Consider the following 23,770-nt stretch of genomic DNA (forward strand, 5'->3'; position numbering starts at 1 on the left):
GGACCCCATCCCAGGTAAGAATGGGTAAGTACAGGTAAATATTTTTTACTTTTTTTAAAGTGTCATTGGGGGCCCTGAAATGGGCCCCCTACATGGCACTGGGTGCAATGGCCATGCCCAGGGGACCCTGGTCCCTTGTGCTGGCCACTGAGGTGGTGGGCATGACTCCTGTCTTTTCTAAGACATGAGTCATGTGGTATGGATGCTTTTGCGTCAGAAAATGACTCTAGGCAGGATAGAGTTTTCTTTTTTTTTTTACTCTAACCTGCCTAGCGTCTTTTTTTTGGTGGAAAACCCCCTTCTTCCAGACCGCCACCCCCACCCGACTAACGTCATTTATTTTACGCTAGCCTACCCTTTGCACCGGCTTGCACCATTCCATAAATGTGGAACCCAGCTGGTGCACAGAAATGGTGCAAGCCGGTTCTAAACATTTTGGTGCAAAAACTGAGTTAGTGCAGTTTTGCACCAAAAAGTAGAAATTAGAGCCTAACACTCCTGGGCCCATATTTATACTTTTTGACGCTAAACTGCGCTAAAAATTTAGCGCCGTCTAACGCCATTCTGAAGCGCCATGCGGGCGCCGTATTTATGGAATGGCGTTAGCCGGCGCAAGCAGACCGGCGCTGCCTGGTTTGCGTGGAAAAAAAACACGTAGACCAGGCAGCGCCGGCGTTGGGAAAAAATGACGTTAGGGCGTCTTAAAATGGGGCAAGTCAGGTTGCGTCGAATAAATCATCGTAACCCGACTTGCGCCATTTTTTCTCGACGCCCATCCCCCATCAACATGACTCCTATCATTGTAAAGATAGGAGTCATGCCCCCTTGCCCAATGGCCATGCCCAGGGGACTATGTCCCCTGGGCATGGTCATTGGGCATAGTGGCATGTAGGGGGGCACAAATAAGGCCCCCCTATGCCACCCAAAAAAAATTGAAAAATAACAAAAATTATACTTACCTGAACTTACCTGTACTTCACTGGGATGGGTCCCTCCATCCTTGGGTGTCCTCCTGGGGTGGGCAGGGGTGGCAGGGGGGGTCCCTGGGGGCAGGGGAGGGCACTGTGGGCTCATTTTGAGCCCACTTGTCCCTTAACGCCATCCCTGACCCAGGCGTTAAAAAGCGGCGCAAATGCGCCGTTTTTGGCCACGCCCACTCCCGGGCGTCATTTTTGCCCGGGAGTATAAATACCACGTAAAGGCCTGGGAGTCATTTTTTAAGACGGGAACGCCTCCCTTGCATCTCATTAACGCAAGGAAGGGGTTCACGCTAAAAAATGACGCACACTCCGGGCACTTTGGCGCCCGAAGCGTCTAACGCCATAGTATAAATATGGCGTTAGTTGGCGTTGGTTTTGCGTCGAATTTGCGTCGAAAAAAACGACGCAAATTCGGCGCAACCAGAGTATAAATATGGCCCCTGGTGTCTAGTGGGCTTTCTGCCCATCCAGGGGGCAGATTAGGGGGTAATCCCACCTCTGCCTCCTTGAGGGGGGGTTAGAAAGACTGGTCCCTATATTTTGAGTTTAGTGGCAGGGCCATGCCCTGGTGGGCAGCCCTCACCCCTATATTTCCATAAAAAATACTCTGGTGTCTAGTGGGCTTTCTCCCCCCTGGGGGGGGGGGGTAGATTAGGGATAATCACTCCATTTGTCCCTCTGGGTGTGGGGGCATAGTCTTGTCCTGTTGGACAGACCCACCCCTATATTTCTATAACAAACAATCCCTGGTGTCTAGTGGACTTTTTGCCCTCCTGGGGGGGGCAGATTGGGGGTAGTCAATCCCAACTGCCCCCCTGGAAGGGTATAAAGACTGTTCTAGATATATTGGGGGTGTGGGAATGGCCATGCACTGGTGGGCAGGCCCCACCCCTGCATTTTTATTACAAAAAAACAATCCCTGGAGTCTAGTCGGCTCCCTGCCCTCCTGGGGGAGGAGGGTAGATGGGGTAATCACCACACATACCCCTTGTGGGGGCGGAAAGCCTGTATATATTGAGGGTTTGGCCATGACCATGCCCTGATGGGCAGTCCCACCCCTGTGTTTTTCATTAAAAAATAATCCCTGGTGTCTATCAATCAATCAAGGTATTTATACAGCGCGCTACTCACCCGTGAGGGTCTCAAGGCGCTAGGGGGTGGGGTCACTGCTGCCCGAAAAGCCAGGTCTTGAGATGCCTCCGGAAGGCGAGGTGGTCCTGGGTGGTCCTGAGGTGGGCGGGGAGGGAATTCCACATCTTGGCCGCCAGGTAGGAGAAGGATTTCCCCCCTGCGTTGGTTCGGCAGATGCGAGGGACGGCGGCGAGAGCGAGGCTGGTGGAGCGAAGTTGACGGGTGGGCGTGTAGAAGGTGAGGCGACGGTTGAGGTATTCGGGTCCCTTGTTGTGGAGGGCTTTGTGTGCGTGGGTGAGGAGCCTGAAGGTGATCCGTTTGTTGACGGGTAGCCAGTGCAGGTGTCTCAGGTGGGCGGAGATGTGGCTGTGGTGGGGTACGTCGAGGATGAGGCGTGCTGAGGCGTTTTGTATGCGCTGAAGACGTTTCTGAAGTTTTGTGGTGGTTCCTGCGTATAGGGTGTTTTCATAGTCCAGGCGGGTTGTGACGAGGGCGTGGGTCACAGTTCTTCTGGTGTCGGCGGGGATCCAGCGGAAGATCTTTCGGAGCATGCAAAGTGTGAGGAAGCAGGAAGACGAGACGGCGTTGACTTGCTTGGTCATGGTGAGAAGGGGGTCCAGGATGAATCCGAGGTTGCGTGCGTGGTCTGAGGGGGTCGGTGCGGTGCCCAGGGCCGTGGGCCACCAGGAATCATCTCAGGTAGACGGTGAGGTTCCGAGGATGAGGACTTCTGTCTTGTCTGAGTTCAGCTTCAGGTGGCTGAGTTTTATCCATTCTGCGACGTCTTTCATTCCATCATGCAGGTTGGTTTTGGTGGTGGCTGGGTCTTTGGTGAGGGAGAGTATCAGCTGGGTGTCGTCGGCGTAGGAGATGATGTTGATGTTGTGTTTGCGTGCGATGTCGGCGAGGGGGCTCATGTAGACATTCAAGAGAGTAGGGCTGAGCGAGGAGCCTTGTGGGATGCCGCAGATGATCGCGGTAGGTTCCGAGCGGAAAGGCGGGAGGTAGACTCTTTGAGAACGGTCCGAGAGAAAGGAGATGATCCAGTCCAGGGCCAGTCCTAGGATACCGTTGGAGCGGAGGTGGGTTATTAGGGTGCGGTGGCAGACGGTGTCGAAAGCAGCCGAGAGGTCGAGGAGGATGAGGGCGGTTGTTTCACCGTTGTCCAGTAGGGTTCGGATGTCGTCGGTGACTGCGATGAGGGTGGTTTCCGTGCTGTGGTTGGCCCGAAAACCAGACTGGGAGGGGTCGAGCAGGTTGTTGCCTTCGAGAAAGTTGGTCAGTTGTTTGTTGACGGTCTTCTCGATGACTTTGGCCGGGAAGAGGAGGAGCGTGATGGGGAGGAAGTTCTTCAGGTCGTTGGGGTCCGCTGTAGGTTTTTTCAGGAGAGCGTTGACTTCCGCGTGTTTCCAGCTCTCAGGGAAGGTGGCAGATGCAAACGAGCTGTTGATGATGGTCTGGAGATAGGGGGCGATGCTGGCGTCAGCTTTGTTGAAGATGTAGTGTGGGCAGGGGTGCGAGGGGGCACCGGAGTGGATGGTGTTCATGGTAGTTTTGGTCTCTTCGGCGCTGATGGGTGTCCAGGCGTTGAGGGTGACGGCTGGGGCTGTGAGTTCTGTGGTGGTCGACGGGATCTGTGGACTGAAGCTGTCGTGTAGGTCGGTGATCTTTCGATGGAAGAAGGTAGTGAGGGAGTTGCAGAGTTCTTGTGAGGGCGTGATGGAGTTGGAGCTGGCGTTGGGATTGGAGAGCTCTTTGACGATGTTGAAGAGTTCTTTGCTGTTGTGGGTTTTCTTGTCCAGTCTCTCTTTGAAGGATGCTCTTTTGGTGGCGCGGATCAGTTGGTGGTGTTCGTGGGTGGCGTTTTTGAGGGCTGACATATTTTCTGCAGTGTGTTCTTTGCGCCAGGTTTTTTCGAGGGTCCGGCAGGTTCTCTTGGAGTCTTTGAGGGCGTCTGTGAACCATTGGGGTTTTCTGGCGTTGGTCTGACTTGGGAGGCATCTGAGGGGGGCGAGCTTGTCAGCGCAGTTGGTGATCCATTGTGTGAGGATGAGGGCTTCGTTGTTGGCGTCGAAGGTGATGGCAGGTTGGTTGTGGTTGAGGGTGGAGAGTAGCTGTTCTGTGGAGATTTTGTTCCAGGGTCTGCGGGTGATTGGTTGTGTCCGCAGGTGGTGAGTCTTGCGTCTGAAGGTGAAGTGGACACATCTGTGGTCGGTCCAGTGTATCTCGGTAGAGTGGCTGAAGGATACGTGGCTGCTGGCGGAGAAGATGGGGTTGAGCGTGTGTCCAGCGATGTGGGTGGGCGTGTTCACCAGTTGCTTGAGACCGAGGTTGGCAAGGTTGTCGAGCAGGGTGGTGGTGTTGGTGTCGTTGTTCTGCTCCAGGTGGAAGTTCAGGTCTCCGAGGAGGATGTAGTCTGGCGAGGCTAGGGCGTGCGGGGAGATGAAGTCTGTGATGGATTCGCTGAATAGGAATCATGGTCCAGGGGGCCTATAGACAAGAGTTCCTCTGAGGGTGGTCCTGGGGTCGGTGTGGATCTGGAAGTGCATGTGTTCGGCGGCGATGAGGGTGTCTTCGGTGGAGATAGTGATGTTGATGGAGCTCTTGTATATGATGGCGATTCCTCCTCCGACTTGGTTGGTGCGGTCTTTCCTGGTGATCTTGTAGCCGTCGGGGATAGCTAGGGCGATGTCGGGGGCCGATGAAGCGTTCATCCAGGTCTCAGTGATGAAGGCGACGTCCGGTGCGGTAGAGTCCAGGAGGTCCCATAGTTCAATGGCGTGCTTGTGGACGGAGCGTGCGTTGATGAGGATGCACTTGAGGTGGTTGTTGGAGCGTGGGCTGGTGGACGGAATGCAGTCGCAGTGGAAGGTATGCTTGCAGGTTTGACAGGCGAAGGGTCCATGTGTGCGTTTCGGCTGGCTTGGTAGCAGGTGGTGGTACGTCCCGGGTTGAGTGCGTTGAGGGAGGCGGCATCGTAGCTGTGTTGGGGATTTTGGGAGCGCTGGGGGCCAGGGGTTCTGGCGCTGGGCGCGGTCCAGGTGCGGATGGGCGCAGACGGGCTTGCCTTTGGCCCGGCTTTGGCGCACCAGCGGCGTGGCCGCCATAGGAGGGAGGGGGGAAGGAGGGGTCAGCTGGGGGGCGGGAGGGAGGGTGACGAATGGGAGCAGGGGGTGGGGCCGCACAGGTGGCAGCGGCGGGAAAGCAGAGAGCGGGAGGCAGAAAAAAAGAGAGATAAAGTGGGAAGAAAAGAGGAAATTCACTGAAGAGAGGCGAGGATGGCAGGAAAAATCAAAAAGTAGAAAGAGTCAGAGGGGAAAAAAGAGCAGTGGAAAATAGAGGGGCGAGACACACAGGAGTAGAAATCGCAGTGGCAGAGTGTAGAGGGGGAAATTCACGAGGGGAGAGCCAAGCGGAGAGGAGAAAAACGAGGAAAGGACTAGAGAGAGTGCAAAGAAGTACACGAGGGGAGAGCCAAGCAGAGAGGAGAAAAATGAGGCAAGGACAAGAGAGAGTGCAAAGAGGTACACAAGGGGAGAGGGGAGAGCCAAGCGGAAAAGGAGAAAAACGAGGAAAGGACTAGAGAGAGCGCAATGAAGTACATGAGGGGAGAGCCAAGCGGGGAGGAGAAAAACGAGGAAAGGACAAGAGAGAGCGCAAAGGAGTACCTACGGCCTACAAGAGGTGGCAGGGGTCTGGGCAGGTGGAGCTGCAGAGGCGGGGGAGCGACCTACCCTAGGGTCAAGGGTCCTAGGGTCAAGGGCTCATTGACCCATCTGCCCCCTAGGGTGGGCAGAAAGACTGAATTCTTGTATGGCGGAGGAGTTGGGGAGCACCAGCGCTTGGCAAAGAGGTTGATCCCCCTATCCCTGGTGGCTAGTGGGTGGATCCCTGTTTGAAGATCACGCTCCTGTGGCGATCCCAAGCAGGGATCCACTGTGCAGAGGTACTATTATATTGAAAAGGGGAGATTCTCTCTTTTCCAACAATACCTCTCCCAAAGGAGAAACAGTTCTAATGGGGAGGGGGGGGTTATATGCACCTGAATACCGATTCAGTGAAAGTAAAATTAGTCCATCCGCTTGTTTTACTTTCACTTTACAGATGTAATGATACCAGCGCACCTTGTGTGCTGACTGTCATTTCAAACCGAAAAAAAAACTCAGACTGCTTGTGAAGCTCCAGAGCGCCAGAGAGGCTTTTTACCCCCCTCAGCCGAGTGCGGGCCAATGCCTGACAGAGACATTGCTGTCAGCCAATACTGCACCTAGGGAGTTAAATGATTCCATATCCTAGATTGTGGATTTACATTTTGGACTTTTTCATGCCTGTTTGCATAGTTTTATCATTTGCTTCTGTTTTACCTTTTTAATATGTCTGAACCCACAAACATCTTTAACTGTCTGTTGAGGAAGAATTATTTATACAAAATTATATAGTTAGACTGAGCTTTGAGTCACCCCTTGCTTACAATGGAATGTTTTTCTTATTTATCTCAGTTCCCTGCTCCTTATTCAATGGCGTTCCACCCTGTGTTTGTCCTGCCTGTAGAGCATTTCTACTTTACTGGACACTTTAACTTATTTCCTTCCACTGTTGACATGAGGCGGCTAATTATTTGTTGTTTTTTTGCACACAATGGGAATGAATCCTTTTTCTTGCTGTCTGCCCCATCCCTCCTCTTGCACCTGATTTATTTTGTAGGTATTTGTGTATTTTTTCTTTTTGCAAGGATTCAGCAACTGCACACTACAATGAGGATTATCACTCATTCTCACATTTGGTCCTGCCCTCATACACTCTCACTGCCCACCTCAAATTTAAAACAGATGAGCATCTTGGGGTACGTTTTCTAAAAGCATAACAAAAAAGATTCAAGATGCCCCCGCACATGCATGTGTACATATGGCTACCTCAGGAATCCTTTACTTATGATTTTTTTAGACAAATGAACCCAAAACCGCTGAGGGACATAAATGGCTTCCATCTTAAAGTGACTGGAGAAATAACAAAAAGCACTGACTCAGCCAATAGTTTTCATAAGCAAGACCTATTGGGTTTGCCAATGCTTGCTTTCAAAACATGTTATGTTCTCATTATTCTCCCCCGCCAACCTCCGTTCATGAATGCACACACTATAAATCCCTCATGTTCCCTCACATTCTCTGCCTGCGTGACTGAAATAGCCCACTAGGTGAAGACCAACTGTCTGAAACAGAACACCAACATGACCAAAATCGTGATGTTTTTGAAGAGCACGTCACCATGGGACTAGACTGGCAGCCAACAGAGCTAGGATCGACACTGATCAGCCACGCCAAGAACATAGAGATCCTCATTCACAGCAAACTTGACAACTCCATCACGTCAAGATGCTATGGAAGTTGGCTCCAAATCAGCACCCGGAAAACTGTCATACATGCCCTCGTCAAAGGCAAGCTGCACTACAGAATTACCCTCTATGCCATGATCAACCAAAACACTCAGAAAGTTGCAGAGTGTTCAGAACTCAAAAACAACAAGGTGATGGATGGAATGCTTGAATTAATCTCAGGCAGTCGCTTGAGCCACATTTCAATCTATTATTTTTTGCCCACCATGCCACATCAGTTTAGACACAGCGATATGGAAATCAGTCCTGACCCTGCTCCTGATGGGAACAGTTGAATCCGAACTGCCAAGCCAGGTCCTCAGTGAACCAGAACACAAGCAACCTATGACCAGGCTCACCCTAGTTAGGGTCTTCAGCCAAGTATAGCTTGGTTCCAGTGATAAAGTGAGCCCGGGACTAATGTCTGGGCATACCAGGCGCACTTAGGGCAGATAATGCAAAAACAGCAAAGTGATGGATGGAATGTTTTTTTTCAATTCTTTTTATTGAACAGAAAGAGATCATACAGCAGGAGGACAATATCATAGAACTATCAGACACAACCCAATTCAGTGGTTCATTGTATTGCAGCATGGAATGACACAAGTTAAGCACAGTCAGCGCTTTTACGGCCAGCATGCAATGTGGAAGTTTGTGATGGAATTCCAATGATTTGGTGATGCTGTACAATTCCAATATACTACTACCACTCTTTCCACACTTTCGTCAGATGGATGGTATACTTTAATTAATTTCAGCCACTGGAAATCACTTGGGCCGGATCCCAATGCATTGTTTTTTGTGCACCATGCCAACTCAGTTTGGACCCAGCCATATGCAAATCAGTCTTAACACTGCTCCTCATGGGAACTGCCCAGTCCGAACTGCCAGGCCAGGTCCTCCGCGAACAGGAACACAAGCAACCTAGGGATGGATTTGCCCTAGTTAGGGCTCTTTAATCAGATATAGCTTGGTTCCAGTGGCACAGTGAGCCTGGGACCCACCTCTGGGCATACCCAACGCACTTATGGTGGAAAACGTCAAAACAACAAGGTGATGGATAGAATGCTTAAATTAATCTCAGTCACTCGTGACTGCTCAGGCCACATCCCAATCCATTGTTTTGTGACCACTAAGCCACCTCAGTTCGTTCAAAACTCAGCAGCCAGAAAGACTCTCACCCACCCACGCCACACTCATATGGCACCAAACCTGTAGAAGCTTCACAGATTAGCAAAATTCAAGCCCCTCATAGGTACTTTCAAGGAATTACATAATACTGGCCTAACATACCTCAGCAATTGCATCTGTTTTCACAAACCTTCAAGGCACCACTTTCTTGTCCAGGCTACTATTTACACTCATCCCCACGCATCTGGGAAACTAGATCCAGTGGTCGAGCCTCCTCCTACATAGCTCCAATAACATGGCAACATCTGCCACATATAAAGGCCTCTTCCTTGCTATTGACTTCTGCAAGAAGTTGAAGACTTGGCTTTTCGAGTAGTCTTTAGGTTTGGCTAGACTCACACCGGCCCAGCACCTGGATACCCTCCCAGAAGACAGCGAAATCTACAGTTGTGCATAACACAGTCTATGTTTCCTGTTCGACCGTTTAGAGTGTGCAAGAATTTAAAGATCCACTCAGGAATGGCACAATATTGTTACACTGAAATTAATTCTATTCACTGTTCTTAGCATTGTTACTGTGGCATGCTCTGCACCTTCTGTCCTACTGCTGAAGACACTGCTGGCACAACACAAGTGCCTTAGAGTGGACTATATGTTGCTGGTCACAATAATATTCCTTAGATTGAAACCCGGGATTTGGTGCTGGTGGCTCCCAGTGAAACAGCATGTTTTGTGCCCCCCTCCCCAAGTGACCTCCTTCTGCACCGATTCCCTCACTACCACTCTCTAACAGTGCCCCTCATTTTTCCACAGCCCCTCTCTCCCATACATTTCATTTGTTTTATAGCGCTTCTCATACCAGTGTAGGGTGTCAGAGCACTTAACATCACACACACATTATCCAGAGACAATGAATCATGCATGTGTAGTAACTGAGGTTTCCAATACACGAGGCCCACTTCCAAGCTAAGCAAAGCAAATTATATGAGGTGGGCAACAAGACAGGAAAGCACTGAGCATGCATGGCAAAAATGGAGGGGGAAAGATGGATTTCTGATGTCTGGACTGCGGGGGGAGATAGTGGAAACCGGGAACAAAATTGCATCTGCTTTCTCCAAGCACATGAGGGCTCTATATACAAAGCAACTTAGTAGGCTCTGGGGATGCCTAGCACAGAGACACTGGATAGAAAAGCAGTCAGGCCTCTTGTCGCCTGATGCCGAGGAGACATTCGATTTCCTGAAGTGGCCCTACCTGATGGCAATATTGGTCAAGATGGGTTTCGGCCTGACGTTTTTGGCATATGTAACATTGCTATACACTGCTCTGACAGCCAGGATCAAAGTGAACGGAGCATTTTCAGACAAGTTCGGGTTGGGCATGGGCAACTTCCAGAGATGCCCACTGCCCCCCTTACTTTTTGCACTGAAATTAGAACCCCTCATGGAAAGGCTCAGAAAAGATGCAATGCTGAGGGATGTCAAATGGGACACGGGGTGGGAAGACGCTATGTCACTTTACGCAGATGATGTCCTGCTCTATCTAGCAAACCCAGAGCGCTGCATCACCAGGGTGTTGGAGATCCTAGAGATGTTTGGATCCTATTATTGGCTCTGGTGCAAGTCAGTGGCATTCCCACTCTCCAGACAGGCCCCCAGGAAGGCCTGGCAATACCCACTTAGGTGCGAGCTGGGGGTTTCATGCACCTGCGAATCATCATAACAAAAGACCATGATGTCTTTTTGAGGGAAATCCTGATTAGAATCCTGAAGGCATACTGGATAGCTATGGGACATTAGAGATGCCTCCCACTCTCGCTAAAGGGTAGAACAGCACTCTACAAGATGATCTTCCTCCTGAAAATTCTCTGTGTGCTGCAAAGTACTTGCTTTTTGATCCAGGAGTGCTTTTTCCACTACGTAGATGAGGCGACAAGGGAGCTTATGTGGCAGGGAAGGGAACTGAGGATATCCACGACTACCCCAAACAGGAAACCTCTTGAGGGAGGCATCCCGGACTTGCAACTCTACTACTAGGCAGCACAAATGCAAGTGCTAAATAATTGGGCCTTCTCAATGCAGGAAGAACCTTCCTTGTTGTCTGACAGACGAGAATGGACTCAGAGGATTATTTTAGACATCTCTATGGCCAAAAGGGGCAGATGCCATTCAGATGGCAACTATAATACCTGGTATCAGGCAACCCAGACAATGGACTGTGTGGGGAGGGTGACTCTGGAAACCCCTCTTTTGGAGTCGGACATCCTGAAAGGGCTACAGGGAATAGAGGACCTCAAAAAATGGGACCTGCTGGGCCTTTTCAACCTGTGGGGCATGATGGCAGAAAGACAGAATAATTCTGTTTACCGAGCGCCATGGGGAATATACAATAACGGTGAGCTATCACACTTTTTGTGGAGGCTCATGCCTTCACACGGAGGTCCCAGGTGCGTCACTATTGGAGTATAGAGTGCTGGGATTCCCACTGACCCACTACACAGTGTCCCAAATATACTCAACACTTATCCATCACAGTCTTTCCCTGCTGAACAACCTAAGGGACAAATGGGAAAGAGCTTGGCCGACTAGAGTATGATAAATGAGGTATGCCATCCCTGGGAGTTGGCTATACGGGTGGGTTTTCAACTCATTCAGCGAAAATAACTCAACAGGGCTACATTATGAGGATTTGGCTGTACTGTATGGGCTAGTTGACGATGACCTCTGCTAAAGAGGCTGCTGGCAGAGGGTATCCTGCTCCATAGGCCCAGGGACTGCCCCAAGATTCAGGGTTTCTGGAGGGCTGCGGTGGCTGGATATCAGAAGTCCTTGGTGACTCTGAGAATATGGGGTAGCAGACGTTAGCTCAATATACACTTTTGTTCTGTAATGTTGTGCTCATGATAGCCTGCTGAGATGTGATAAGACACTGGGAGCGGGATAGGATTCCATCTTGTAAAGCCTGGGAATAAAACCTAGATTGGTGCATGAGGGCTGAGAACCTGGTGTATCAGGCTCAGAGATGCCCACGCAAGTTTGAAAAAGTGAAGGGCCCATGGAGAGCTGCACAAGTCACAGATCCCTGAGCCCAGAGAGGATGATGGTGGGGCTCCTGTCAGGAAGTGTAGGAGGGAGACCTAGGAGAGCCATGAGGTATACCAAGATATATTTGGGTCAGAAGGGCCATGAACTGTTGTGAAAGTAACAAATATATAATATTCACTGAATGGCTGCTGTTTCTTTTTAGTATGCTTCGGTCTCCTGGATGCAGGGGGGTGGTTCTTTGTTGGGTACTTGTGCATGCTGAAAATTCTATAAATAAAGGTTTAAAAAACATACATGTGTAAATCAGTCTATAGGAAATGTTACATTAGACAAAGGTGTAGAAATCACTTCAGCCATAGTAGTAGTGAATATAATTTTTAGAGTCTTTGGTCTATATAAACACAAACTCGGGGCCATATTTATGACCTGGCTTGCATCTAATTGGCACCAGGCTATGTGGTTCCTGTGCAACGCAAACCTTAAGGGAAATTTCTGAATCCAACGAGGGGCCACTTTGCGTGGCATGGAAGTGGCTCCACAACTCTGAAGTAAAACAACACAGGGAAAATAGTTGCACTGCCTTACACTCCGCTAGGGAGGCATTCCATTGGTGTCCTTGGGTATTCCCACGCAACTCCAATGGTTTTTGTTGTGTTACAGTTTACCAAAACTGATATACCTAGGAATGCCCCAAAAAGATATGCCTTCCAGGAGAGGCGTAATGAAATATTTAATTCTCTTCTTTTTTCCTCTTTCTATGTGTGCAGCACACATAGAAAGAGGGGAAAGCCTCAGGAGATTTTGTTTGTGCAGGAAGGTATTCCTTCCTGCACAAGATCAATCCTGCAGGCAAAGGTGGTACCCTTGCTCTATAGTACAATGGTGCCTCGGTTGGCGCTAGGAAGCCAAAAGGGCCCCAGCACGGGGGAACAGGCAGGAACACACCGTATTCTTTTAAATACGGTGCATTCCTGCCCTTTTCTTGTCATGCAGTGCAGCCCAGCAAGGTGACCTGTTTCGCTGCACTAATTGTCTATCCCTATAAATATGCCCCTCGGTATTTAAAACGTATCACAGTGGTTGAGGTTGGCTTTACTAATAAGAATGTATTTCTACCAAAACAAACCCTTTTAGCAACATAACATTCAAGCCTATATCATGCAGTTTGAGTGCAGCTCTTAAAATGACAGTTCATAGGTCACTGTGATAATTTATGAACTGCAACTTAATTTAACTGTCTGTGATGGATGCATATTTAAATATGTACTAGCTGCTGGATTTTTTGTTTTGTTTACTGAGACTGTTGCATACTGTTTTAAAACATAAATAATGATTTAAGCACTGGAATACCAAAAGGGCACAATAGAGTGCTTAGGCAATGCTCTTAAGCAGGGGTGGCTCCTCCGTTAGGGCAGAGGAGCGTCACAGCCCCCCCTCCCCCGAGCAGCAGAAGCCTCAAAACTATTACAATGAGGGGATAGTAAACTATGTTTAATATCCCCTTGTTGTGAAAGGGGCGGGCATCAGGGGTGAGGATCTGTGAGGGGGAGTGCTCAACACTCCCCCTCACTGCGCATGCATGTTTGGCCAGCCGGCTCGGGCCGGCCAAACACACATGCGCGGCAGGCTCTCTCCAGCCCAGCAACACAGTTGCCGGACTGGAGAGAGCCTGCATAGGCTCCCAGTCTGCCTGGGAGCGCCAGCCAGGGTGCTCCCAGCCAATCCTGATGGTGCTTTGAGCAGCGTCAGAATTGGCAGCAGGGCAGGTTGGGAGCCTGTGCCTGTGTGTGCAGCCAGGACGGAAGAGAAGCACGGTGCAGGATTGGGCTGAAAAGGTACGTTTTAAAAAAAATTAAATTTTATTAAAATATAGGTGCCCTATCCGTCCCACCCCAGCCCCCGCCCACCACTGCGCGCCGCACCCGCCACGCTCCTTTCGTACGAAGCGAGCCGCAAATGCTCTTAAGGAATAAATAGATAATACAGACATAAGATTTGCATTCTTAAAGTAAAGCATCGCTTGATTACGACAATACATCCCACCCCAGCTCAAATATGTGCATGTGAGTCGGGCATTGTGTTGCCATAACCTAATTTCTTCTTCTGCTTTCAACCCTTGCTGCTTGCATGTCTGCCTACTACATTAGAGGTTGTATGTTTCCACTGCCAATAAACCCTATTGGGCGTATTCCAAATGCTCTGGATTTTTGTATGCTATGTTTGAATTTAAAAAATTACGTATAGAAAGAAAACTTTGGTCTTAGGATTCTGACAAAACCTAGAATGACCCAATTTGCACCTTCGTATTTAATCACGCCTGGGTTAGCACAGATTATACAAGAACTTTCTGAAGCTCCGTTGATCCCAATGGTTCAGAGAGCAGCAGATTTCTGTGTTTTGGTAGACAAAATTGGGATGGTTTGCTCAACCTTTCATGTCTTGCAGATGGATAGTCTTATTTTAGTCAGTCCACACACATTGGAGGATTCCCCAGTGGATGTTCGCTGGAAAATCACTATTAAGGCATCCATTTTACTAAGTCAGCACGTGCTGAGCACTTCTTTGTTTGCTAAGCCAGCGCGTGTAGGGCTTCCTTGTCTACCAGCCCAGTGTGTGTTGAGTGCTTCCCAGGATTCTGAAATGCTGCGCAGTGCCCAGTGCTTAATTTGTAAATAAAAACGTGCCGGTGTCCAAAGCCCTCATCTTCAACTCGCAGCTGCTGCATTTAAATGTGCAAACACAGAATACTGAGGCCATCTTGGACCCCTTTAATCCATTTAAAGCCACTCCATGCCCCTTCAGCTCACTCCTGCAGCTTTAAGCGTTCTCCCATTGTGGCGCTTTGTTGTTTTTGTCTTCCCCTGTCTTTCCCATATGTCTTTTGCTCGCAGTAAATGCTTGAGGCCGAAGAATAAGGGATGGATCTCAAAAATAAGTGCCGGTGCTCAGCACCGGAAACAACAAGCACAAATTAAGCACTGGCAGTGCCCAGCCCAACCACCGCTACTGAGGAGCATCTTCAACCTCCTGTCCATACACCTACAATGTAGATTGAGTAAGAGGGGCAATCCAGTTTCCCAGCCTCGGTGTGTGCATACCCAGCAAGACCGCAAGCCGCAGCTCTAGGATCTTGATGTGCATTTCTGCCCTACATTGATTTCCAATCTCGAGGGGCCGGGGAAGCCGAGATCCCCTGCAAACCATCCCAGTTGGAAGACCACATCGGAACTACTGTATAATTGTGAGTGCTTTCCTACTACTCCTCTAAAGAGATCTTACCGTAACTCCCTGAAAGAGAGAACCTGCATCTTTTTAAGTTTAGGCACTGTGTTTTTTAACACCACGCTTGAACCATGATAACCTACACAAATGTAATTAGATTTTTGTTGTTTGGGTCTAAGGTTAATCAGATAAATATTCCCTATTTTTCTAAACTATGTGAAGTCTTTTTGTGATGTTTTCACTGTGTAACTATAATTAAATAAAGTGTTGCACAAATACTTTACACATTGCCTCTTAGGTTAGGCCTGACTGCTAGTACATGTAAATGACTTACCCTGACTAGGATTGCGGTCCCTTCTCAGACAGGGTGCATACCGGTTCCAACTGTAGACCCAATTTCTAAAAGGTTCATTTGGAAAAGGCAAGGAATGACATTCCAAAAAAATGAAAAGTGCACCAATAAGATGTGAGATAATGCCTACAAATCGCTAAACTGTAGCTACCTATCCATAAGGCATTTTTAGATAGCTAAAAATCAATTGATCAACAACTACAACTTTGTGAGAAATAACCTTTGATTTATCATCAGTGGTTTAGGGATCCAAGCTTTAAATAGCTTCTGCACTATCCCTCCATGAAAGTGGCAAAATGACTGGTTTGTAGGCCATTTTGCTGATAGTTGCTAATGTATTCTTTCTGAACATTACAGATTACCAGTGCAGGCTTCTTAAGTTTGGAGCAATGGCAAAATATTGGCCAGCGCCTGCTTCCGCCCTGGCTGCGTGGTCTTTAATTGTTTTCAAGAATCTTTGTGCTACATGAGGAACTACAATTGATTTACTAATTGTGGCACTCCTTATTGCCTCCAAAAACAGACGTGACCTGCAATGTAATCTTAAATAAAAAACTTAAGTTTTTGATCTGCACGTTCAGATGTTCCTCCACACCAGTCAAAGTAAACAACAAGCGTTTTAACTAGGGTTGTACAACATTTACCTAATTTGCTTTTGTGTAATTACGGAAAAATTATGCGTAATTATCCGAAATACAAAACCAAGATTTGGGAGCGAAGGAACACGTGCCGGGTTAACAGCAGCCGCTCGCGGTCCGGTAATTTGCTTACTGTCATGCCCTCCGCCTATTTTGTGCCACGAATGGCATGTAATCATTATTCTTCATGCCGTAATAGCACAATTTTAGTAGTTGAGCATAATTAAAATAATGAAAATGTTGGCCCGGCCTAGCTTTAACTTTCTGAGACCAGCATTCGAGGTATCATCTCATCTATCCGCAAACGCGCTTAGGTAGACATTAAGGGATTTGCCATCAACCATCTCGCAACAGCGCTCCTTTTCCAGTATTCTTTCGTTATTAAAATGTAATCAGTTATCAGGTATCCATGTTTTACATAAACTGATGTATTACGAATTACGTTTACAGCTGACAAAAATGTTGTGAATAGGGCCCATTGAATTTTTCAGTGATGTACACATCCTTTCAAGCATTACACATTGACTGGATGAATTACCTGCCAGTGGTAAACAACTAGACGAGTGTGTAAACACGCCAGAGGGTGAAGAGGTCTCGGAAGCTAAGAAATTGCTGGAGTAAATACGGGCAAGCATCTTCTGAATATTTTCTGAGTGTTCTCTTTCGCAGTACATACAATTGCTCCAGCTTAGTGATTGGATCTTTGATTCCCGGTGGGGAGGATCCCACTGCCTTCTGAGAGTTCACTATTCTCTCCCGAGGAAGCATTTTCCTGAGATGATGGGTAGGGATTTCGATAAAGAAAGTCAGCAAGCACAGAAGATCCTATTCAAATTGAAACCAGACAGCACTAAGCTTAGAGCTAAGTCGAGGGTCTGCTCTTTTGTTTTGGAAATGTTTTATTGAGGGATGCACTCATCAAACTAAACTTCACAAATGAGTTGAGTAACTGGGTCATATTTTCTAAAATGGAGGTAAACAAAGAAATTTGTATGGCTAAGTGGCCGTCACACATTTTATTCCGAAATCTTCCGAGCTCTGGTGCACAGTTGCTTATTGCAGAGCCTTTTAATGTTGAAAGTTACACTTTAATACGAGGTTAGTTTCCTATAAACACACCTGTAATGGGATACCCAGATGTCTCAGTCTAGCAGATGGACTCTTCGGTGGTCACTCTGCCAAGCTGATGGTAAATCGTGTGTTGGCCGTGCCTTGGGCACAATCTCTCTATGTATAGGTTATCTTTACTAACAGAAGCTTAAACACACTGTCTATGCTTTACACGAAACAAATGCCAGATTACCCTCTTGTGTGAGCCCAGTATTTCACTCAGTGCCGCATCATTCTCATTCAGCTTAGACATCATCACATCAGATTATGTCACAAAAGCACCTAATAGTAATGCTGTGTGGTCCTCGCCTGATGTGGACATTGCAATGCTCTTGGGTGTCATTAGTGCGAATGAGTACATTGTAATAGGGCAGAGGGTCCCACGATGGGACCGCCAAACTCCGCGTAATGAAGCCGTACGTTTGGTGAATGACGGTAGAAACCGTCAGTGGCCAGCTGCCACATTTTTAGTACATTGAAAGGGACCACTGTGATGACGGTTCTCTACAGTGTCTCTAAAAAGAATCATAAAGCTATCACTTCTATCTGGTTTTTTTTAAAAAGTATCTTCAATTATTGTCTGAAGATAGACTGAACACTGTCTGTTTTCTTCATGTGTGCACGCTAAAGCCAGAATTAGAAGATCTCCATGTCATACCATTAAGAAACTAATATCACACATTGTTTTCCAAAGCTGAGCACCTGTTCAAACCTAAGCATGACAGATGGGCAAAACGTGTTCTTGGCACATACACATGTAAAAGCTCGGAAAACGTGGGTGTTTCTTTTTTCATATTTGGCTACAATTTTTGGCATTACAGAGGTTAGTACCAAAAACAGAGACACTGTTTCAACACCCATGATTTCTTGAGAGGATATTCCCTCATTTGCATGGTTGTGTGGGACATATACATGATTTACATTCTGTTGCCCGGAGCCTGTTCTCATGTGAGTCCAAGCACTGGGCTGACACAGCCACATATTAGGTGACAAATTGAGGCCATTTCATGCCCCTGTGGCAGCTGTCTTTGGTGGGAGGCAAGCAGAACCCCACAGAGATATAAACTGCATTCCTGCAGCGGGCGGTGGTGACTCTAACCATCTACCAAAGCCAGCCAAGACGTTCCCATACGAACCGAGGTGTCCCATTTAGACTATGTGGACTAGTTCTGCATAAGCAAACTCCTGGGGGCTGGCTACACAAGAGTGGGCACTTTAGGAGATCTTTATGGGTATGCGTGGACTGCTCACTGCTGATACTGCCATGGGCAGGCAAGATTCCTAATCAGTGAGGATGTGCAGTGCGATCTGCTCTGCAGATGCAAACTGTGCAAGTGTGCGTCTCTGGAGCAGAGAGTTGTCAGTTTTTTGTAATCCAGAAAACAGTTATTGTCTGCTTAAGGTTCATGCAGTGCATTGCCTTACATAGATCCGCCAAATGGTGCTGGTCTCTGCAAGGGCCGTGCTTTAATGCCGTTGTAGTAAAATAAACCTTGATTTTACTTTTTCCTGGCAAATTTTGTTACATGCATAAAAGTTCAGAAGTTCCATGACCTTATAAAGGAACTCTGCCATTGGCCTTGTTCTTCTACATAGTCACTGAACTCCCCAGTGACTTGCAATAGCCTTGTAATGTATGGGGTGAATACTTTACCCTATATATTGAAACCAGCAGAAACATGTCACTTGAGGCACTTTACCTTATGTATCAAACCCAGCAGAAAAAAAGACGTATTGACTGTTTTCCTACAAGGCTAAAGATCCTGCCACCTCTACTGAGTCCAGGATTATTAAACATTAATTACTGTTCATCCTCTTTGCACCTAGAAACATGGCCCTGTTGGTGATGCCGAGCCCTACAACGTCTCATGTTTTCACCTTGCTGACCTTTAACTACATTTTCATTTTGTGACCTACTTAACAGAGTTGGTTCTCTATTTCTGTAACCAATCGATAGAGACCATTGAATAAATGAGAGCGGAGCCAGCACTACAACCCCCCACTACTATAGCTAACCATTACATCAGTTAATCATTTTTTCAGCCAGATCATTCTTTAAAGCCCCATTACTTTGACAAGCCATTACTCCGACTTGATTATACATTCATGCTTGTTCATAATCTGACATTAACCCAGGTTAGCGTTGCTTGGCCCGACCACTACATCGACCTTATCATTAGCTTGTCTGGCAAAGTTTACCATCCTACTTCATTGAGCACAAACGTCAGGTCGCAGTAATCTTTGGTTGAAGTAATGGTGGGTTGACATACTGGTCATATCATGGTAATGGTCAGACGAGATAATGTCAAGCCGAAACAATAGTATCCAGAGTTGTGGTGGGTGAAGTAAGGGGGTGTGCCACTATATACACCCCCACAAAGAAGCACTGTAGGAAGAGAATCTCAGCAGAGAAGTCAATGACTGAATGAGCAGGGTCCGACGTGCGCTCCTTCCCTGCAAGTTAGTTTGGTTTTCAGTTTCTAAATACCACACTGGAAAGAACAAGTTGTTTATTTAAGCAGTTCTTCTAAAGCAACAAATTTCATCTGCATAGCTTACTCGCAACATTTATTTTTTTCACAAGACAATAGGCTAAAATGTGATAACATACCTATGAAAAGAACCAGGATGAGCATCTTCCCATACACTGCGCAGAGGTGTACCCAAAAGCCAGCCATGTCACTCGGAAGGGGACGGTGAGAGCAGCCTGCTAGAAGACACAGGTATTAGCAATTTGTTTTGCTCAGATCAGCACAACCGAAAAGGCGCCAGTTTGACACGCTTGGCCAACTCGTCCTCTTCATGTAAATATTTCTGTAGAGAGGAAGAAGCCCCTCCTAAAGCAAGACTAGAGCGTAAAGAGTTACACAGACAGGTGTTTGCAGCAGTTACAAAATAATCCAGGCTCGCGTGCATCGTATTGAATGTGAGAATGATTACGGTCAAACAAATATGACATCTCGTATAGGTATTGTTTTTGTGACTGTGTATTGCACAGAAGAGTTAACTAGAACGATAACTCGGACTGATGTGTGAATGTGCTATGTCTAACATTAATAAACATTTATGCTATGCTACAAGCACTCACTAACAAAGGTCTCAGCGCTAGGAGAGAACAAGCATTTGCAATGCAATGGCTCTCGCATTTGCTCGAGTTAGAGCTATTAGCGTTGTAAACTCTTAACCGGACTTTTCTTGCCACCTAAACTGAAAATGAAAAGTAAAGCAGTTTCACATAAGCAAGCCAACGACCACCATGAGAGTGAAGGAGACACACAAAAGGAAACAGAAGTTCGCTCGCAGTCAAATGTATTCGCAAAAGTGCAATTATCCATGTAACTGGCAAAAGTGCAATTATCCATGTAACAGAGTCGATGTCATGCAAAGCGCTTGAGTACTGCCCAGCGAGATCATGCTGCATAGGAAATAAAAAGAAAAAGTAGGCCAGAAGCCATGCGTAAAACTCGGAGCCTCGTATGTTTTCAGTAGTTTACAGGTGTGCTTCAGGAGGGCTATGCACCGGAAAAGGCATGACATATGCATGCCTTTCACTAATTAAATTAAGCAAATTTTAAAAGGCAGGCACACAAACCAACCAAACTGATGGACGTGACATGGGTATAGTTAAAAGCCCACAGAGAGATTACAACAGGGGCCAGAACGCTTGCGCGCTCGACCCTTAAAAGAAGGGTTGAATCTTTACAAACATTAGCAAAGCCAGTGGTCTTGCATTTAAAATGTGAGGACTAAACTGTTGGCTTTGCAAAAGCATATTTGTAAACCATACAAAAAAATACATGGTTGGAGATATTGAAACAGGGTTGCTGGAAAAAACATTCATTATAGGCACATATGTCTACACGCCATAATGCACCACAGTCATTTAGGATTTTTTGTAATTATGTTACCGTTCCAAGATGGCAGATGGCCATGTTTGAACTGTAAAATGAATTGCAAATGGCAGGGATGGCCAACAAGCCACAGATGAGTGGCTAGGGGTGGAAGAGAAATGGAGGCAGTGGGGGGGAAGCAAGACACAGTGGAAAGGGGAACACACATGTAAAAAGTAAAACCTCGGTCATACAGGATAGAGAGAAAAAAAACAGTGTACTCTCTTGGAGTTTTGAAAAAAGGGAGTTTCATTATTCATAGTAGTGGAAAGGTATAGCTCATCCAATCACAAACACTCTTAAAAAGGTATGCTCTAGAGGAGGGATACAAATAAGAAAAGGAAGGAAAGCCGTTGAATAAGAAGCAGGCAACTGATATTTTCAAGAAAGCAAGCCGATGGTAGGCAATGTGTAGACCTTCAAAATATTGGTATTGTACACAGTGGGACTTTCGATGATAGACAACTTAAGCTCCTTTCAGTCCATTGCGGAGCACATGGTTAATGCGTGGGCTGCAGAAAAAGCAGCTCGGGAGCACAGAGAGTTACTGCTTTGTGTTTCCAAGCTGTGCTGTCTGCAGGTCTTGCACTAATGTAAAAGATTTTCCGAATTAATGTATGCACTGTAAACTTTGCATCTTTGAGAAACATGCTTGCACAGACCCCGATTGTGCCAGCGCTACACATTGAATGGCATCATGATACCGCCTCCGATAAGAGAGGCAATTGCATTCCAGCTTGTAGTCACTGTGTAAGAAAAAGTGCCCCTGCCTGAACTGGGTTGGTGTATCCCTATAGCTTGCTGTAGAAGAAGACTAGAAAGTGGGCATTCTGGTAGAATTGTAGGGATTTAACTGATAGGATAAAATATCAGGAAATGAAGTTAACTATAACAAAGATACTAACGATTTTAAAAGTAATTAATGTCACCCATCCTTTGCCCATGAAGTTGGCAAAGAATGGGTGATGCACTGCAATAGTGAGGCAAAGAGGTGCTCATTCTTTCGTTCGACTATGAAGATTTTCAAGCCTTTGCCAAAGTTATGCATTTAAACCTAAATACACTGCATTGCAGTAGTGAAGTTATAAACAGCCTTAGGAGTAAGAATAAACATCCTTACAAAGGGTATTGCAACAGCTATTACTGTTTTTCTTCATAGAGTATTTTCATTGGGTTCTCAAGATATGCTAACACCTAACAGTTAGCAGACAGACAGCGCTTAACTGCAGTTTAAGTGCCCAGTACACCATACAGAATATTCTAATCCGGGGTATTGAATTCTGTACCATACAATATATTGAACTGGTAGAGTGTTATGTTAGAAATGTGAATATTCCCACCAGCTTTCACATATTTCCTTGTTTTATTGCTGTCCCCACCTCTGGCCACTAGTTCTGTTCACATTGCCCGTTCCATCACCAGCTGTAAAACCAATCACTTCTTCCATTACGGAGCACATAGATTCCCAGTATAGCACTATAACCGGGCGTGACCAGATCACATTGAAAAAGTTTCCTTCTGGAGCTTTACATTTTGTACAAGTAGGGGGGGGGGTGCCCTGCCCTTGTGCCAGAGACATTTGTGTGAGTAATAGTATCGATGCAAATAATTAAATTGGATAAGGTGCAAACAGGAGGACAACGCTAAATACTGCAGAGCCATCATAGCCTCCCTCGTATAATTCCCAGCTATTACCGAGCTACATAAGTGGCTTGGGGCAATATGCAGAAGAGTTCAGTAAATATGTAATATGAACCATCTTTTCCAACCTATTCAACACTAGTTTGTCTTCTGGTGAATTACTATCCTGAATTACCCGCACCCTATATCCGTGAGATGCCATGGCATGCCTCAACTGTTAATATCGGTAAAATTGGGAGGTATGTAGTCAGAATTCTGCCTCTAGGTCTAGGAAGGATTTCACATGGTTGTGCATCCATACATGACACAGCATCAGACACCAATCAGATCCCACTACAAAAATCCCTGAAGGTGACAAAAGCAAATGAAAGTACATGCGTGCAATTTTGAAAAATATACAGCAGGTGGGGAGAAGTGACAGGTAGGGTTGCCCGGGACCTCAGTTTGCGCTTTATGGTCTTCACCAGGATGGTAACATTCAGTTCCCAACTTCTGGTCTGTGAGTAAGTTATCTCCATGCCCAAAGATCCCTAATTGCCTGTAACTAGAGAATATCCAGCATTTAAGTTTATTGTGTCCTCATGGCTGTCGCCACACCCCAAATCTATGTTTCACGCATCCATGTGAATCCATTCAGCTAGTGGTTCTACAGTAAGTGCGTATAATAGAGACAAAAGAGGGCATCCCTTTATGGTGCCCCTTTCTATTAGGAAAAGGGATGTTAGTATGCCATTAACCCTCACTTGTGCACACGGCTGTGTATGGAGGGTATAAACAAATCAAACACAATGACGGCTGATCATTTTAATCAACACATGTTGCATAAATGACCAATGTACCATGTGGAAAGCTTCTTCTAGATCTAAGGAAAGTAAGGACACTATGGGCCTGATTCTAACTTTGGAGGACGGTGTTAAACCGTTCCAAAAGTGGCGGATATACCACCTACCGTATTACGAGTCCATTATATCCTATGGAACTCGTAATACGGTAGGTGGTATATCCGCCACTTTTGGGACGGTTTAACACCGTCCTCCAAAGTTAGAATCAGGCCCAATACCCTTTAGTTCCTGCGATTTAGAAAGAATAATTTTCAGGCATTGAAGACAATGACGAGTACTTCTATTTGACTTAAATCCATTTTGGTCTGCATGGATTGCATATGACCAACAGCTAGTATTTTGAGTAAACTGAGACAGATTAACATGGACTTGCAAGGAACTTTTAAAGAGTAGTTGACTCTTTCAAGGCACCAAGATT

General features: G+C 46.7%; 1 protein-coding gene across 2 annotated transcripts in view; it reads right to left on the bottom strand.

Moving 5' to 3' along the window:
* Positions 1-19,734, bottom strand: part of CD79B (CD79b molecule) — a 207,663-nt gene extending 187,929 nt beyond the window's left edge. The window contains exon 1 of one of the 2 annotated variants that reach the window (XM_069238084.1): positions 19,591-19,734. In XM_069238084.1, coding sequence (XP_069094185.1) covers positions 19,591-19,657 — 67 coding nt within the window. In that variant the 5' untranslated portion in view covers positions 19,658-19,734. The remainder of the gene's footprint in view (positions 1-19,590) is intronic. The other variant, XM_069238083.1, reaches the window with a different exon arrangement.
* Between the last annotated feature and the right edge of the window lie 4,036 nt (positions 19,735-23,770).

The sequence above is a fragment of the Pleurodeles waltl genome, chromosome 6 (genome assembly GCF_031143425.1).
Source record: "Pleurodeles waltl isolate 20211129_DDA chromosome 6, aPleWal1.hap1.20221129, whole genome shotgun sequence".
Lineage (NCBI taxonomy): Eukaryota > Metazoa > Chordata > Amphibia > Caudata > Salamandridae > Pleurodeles > Pleurodeles waltl.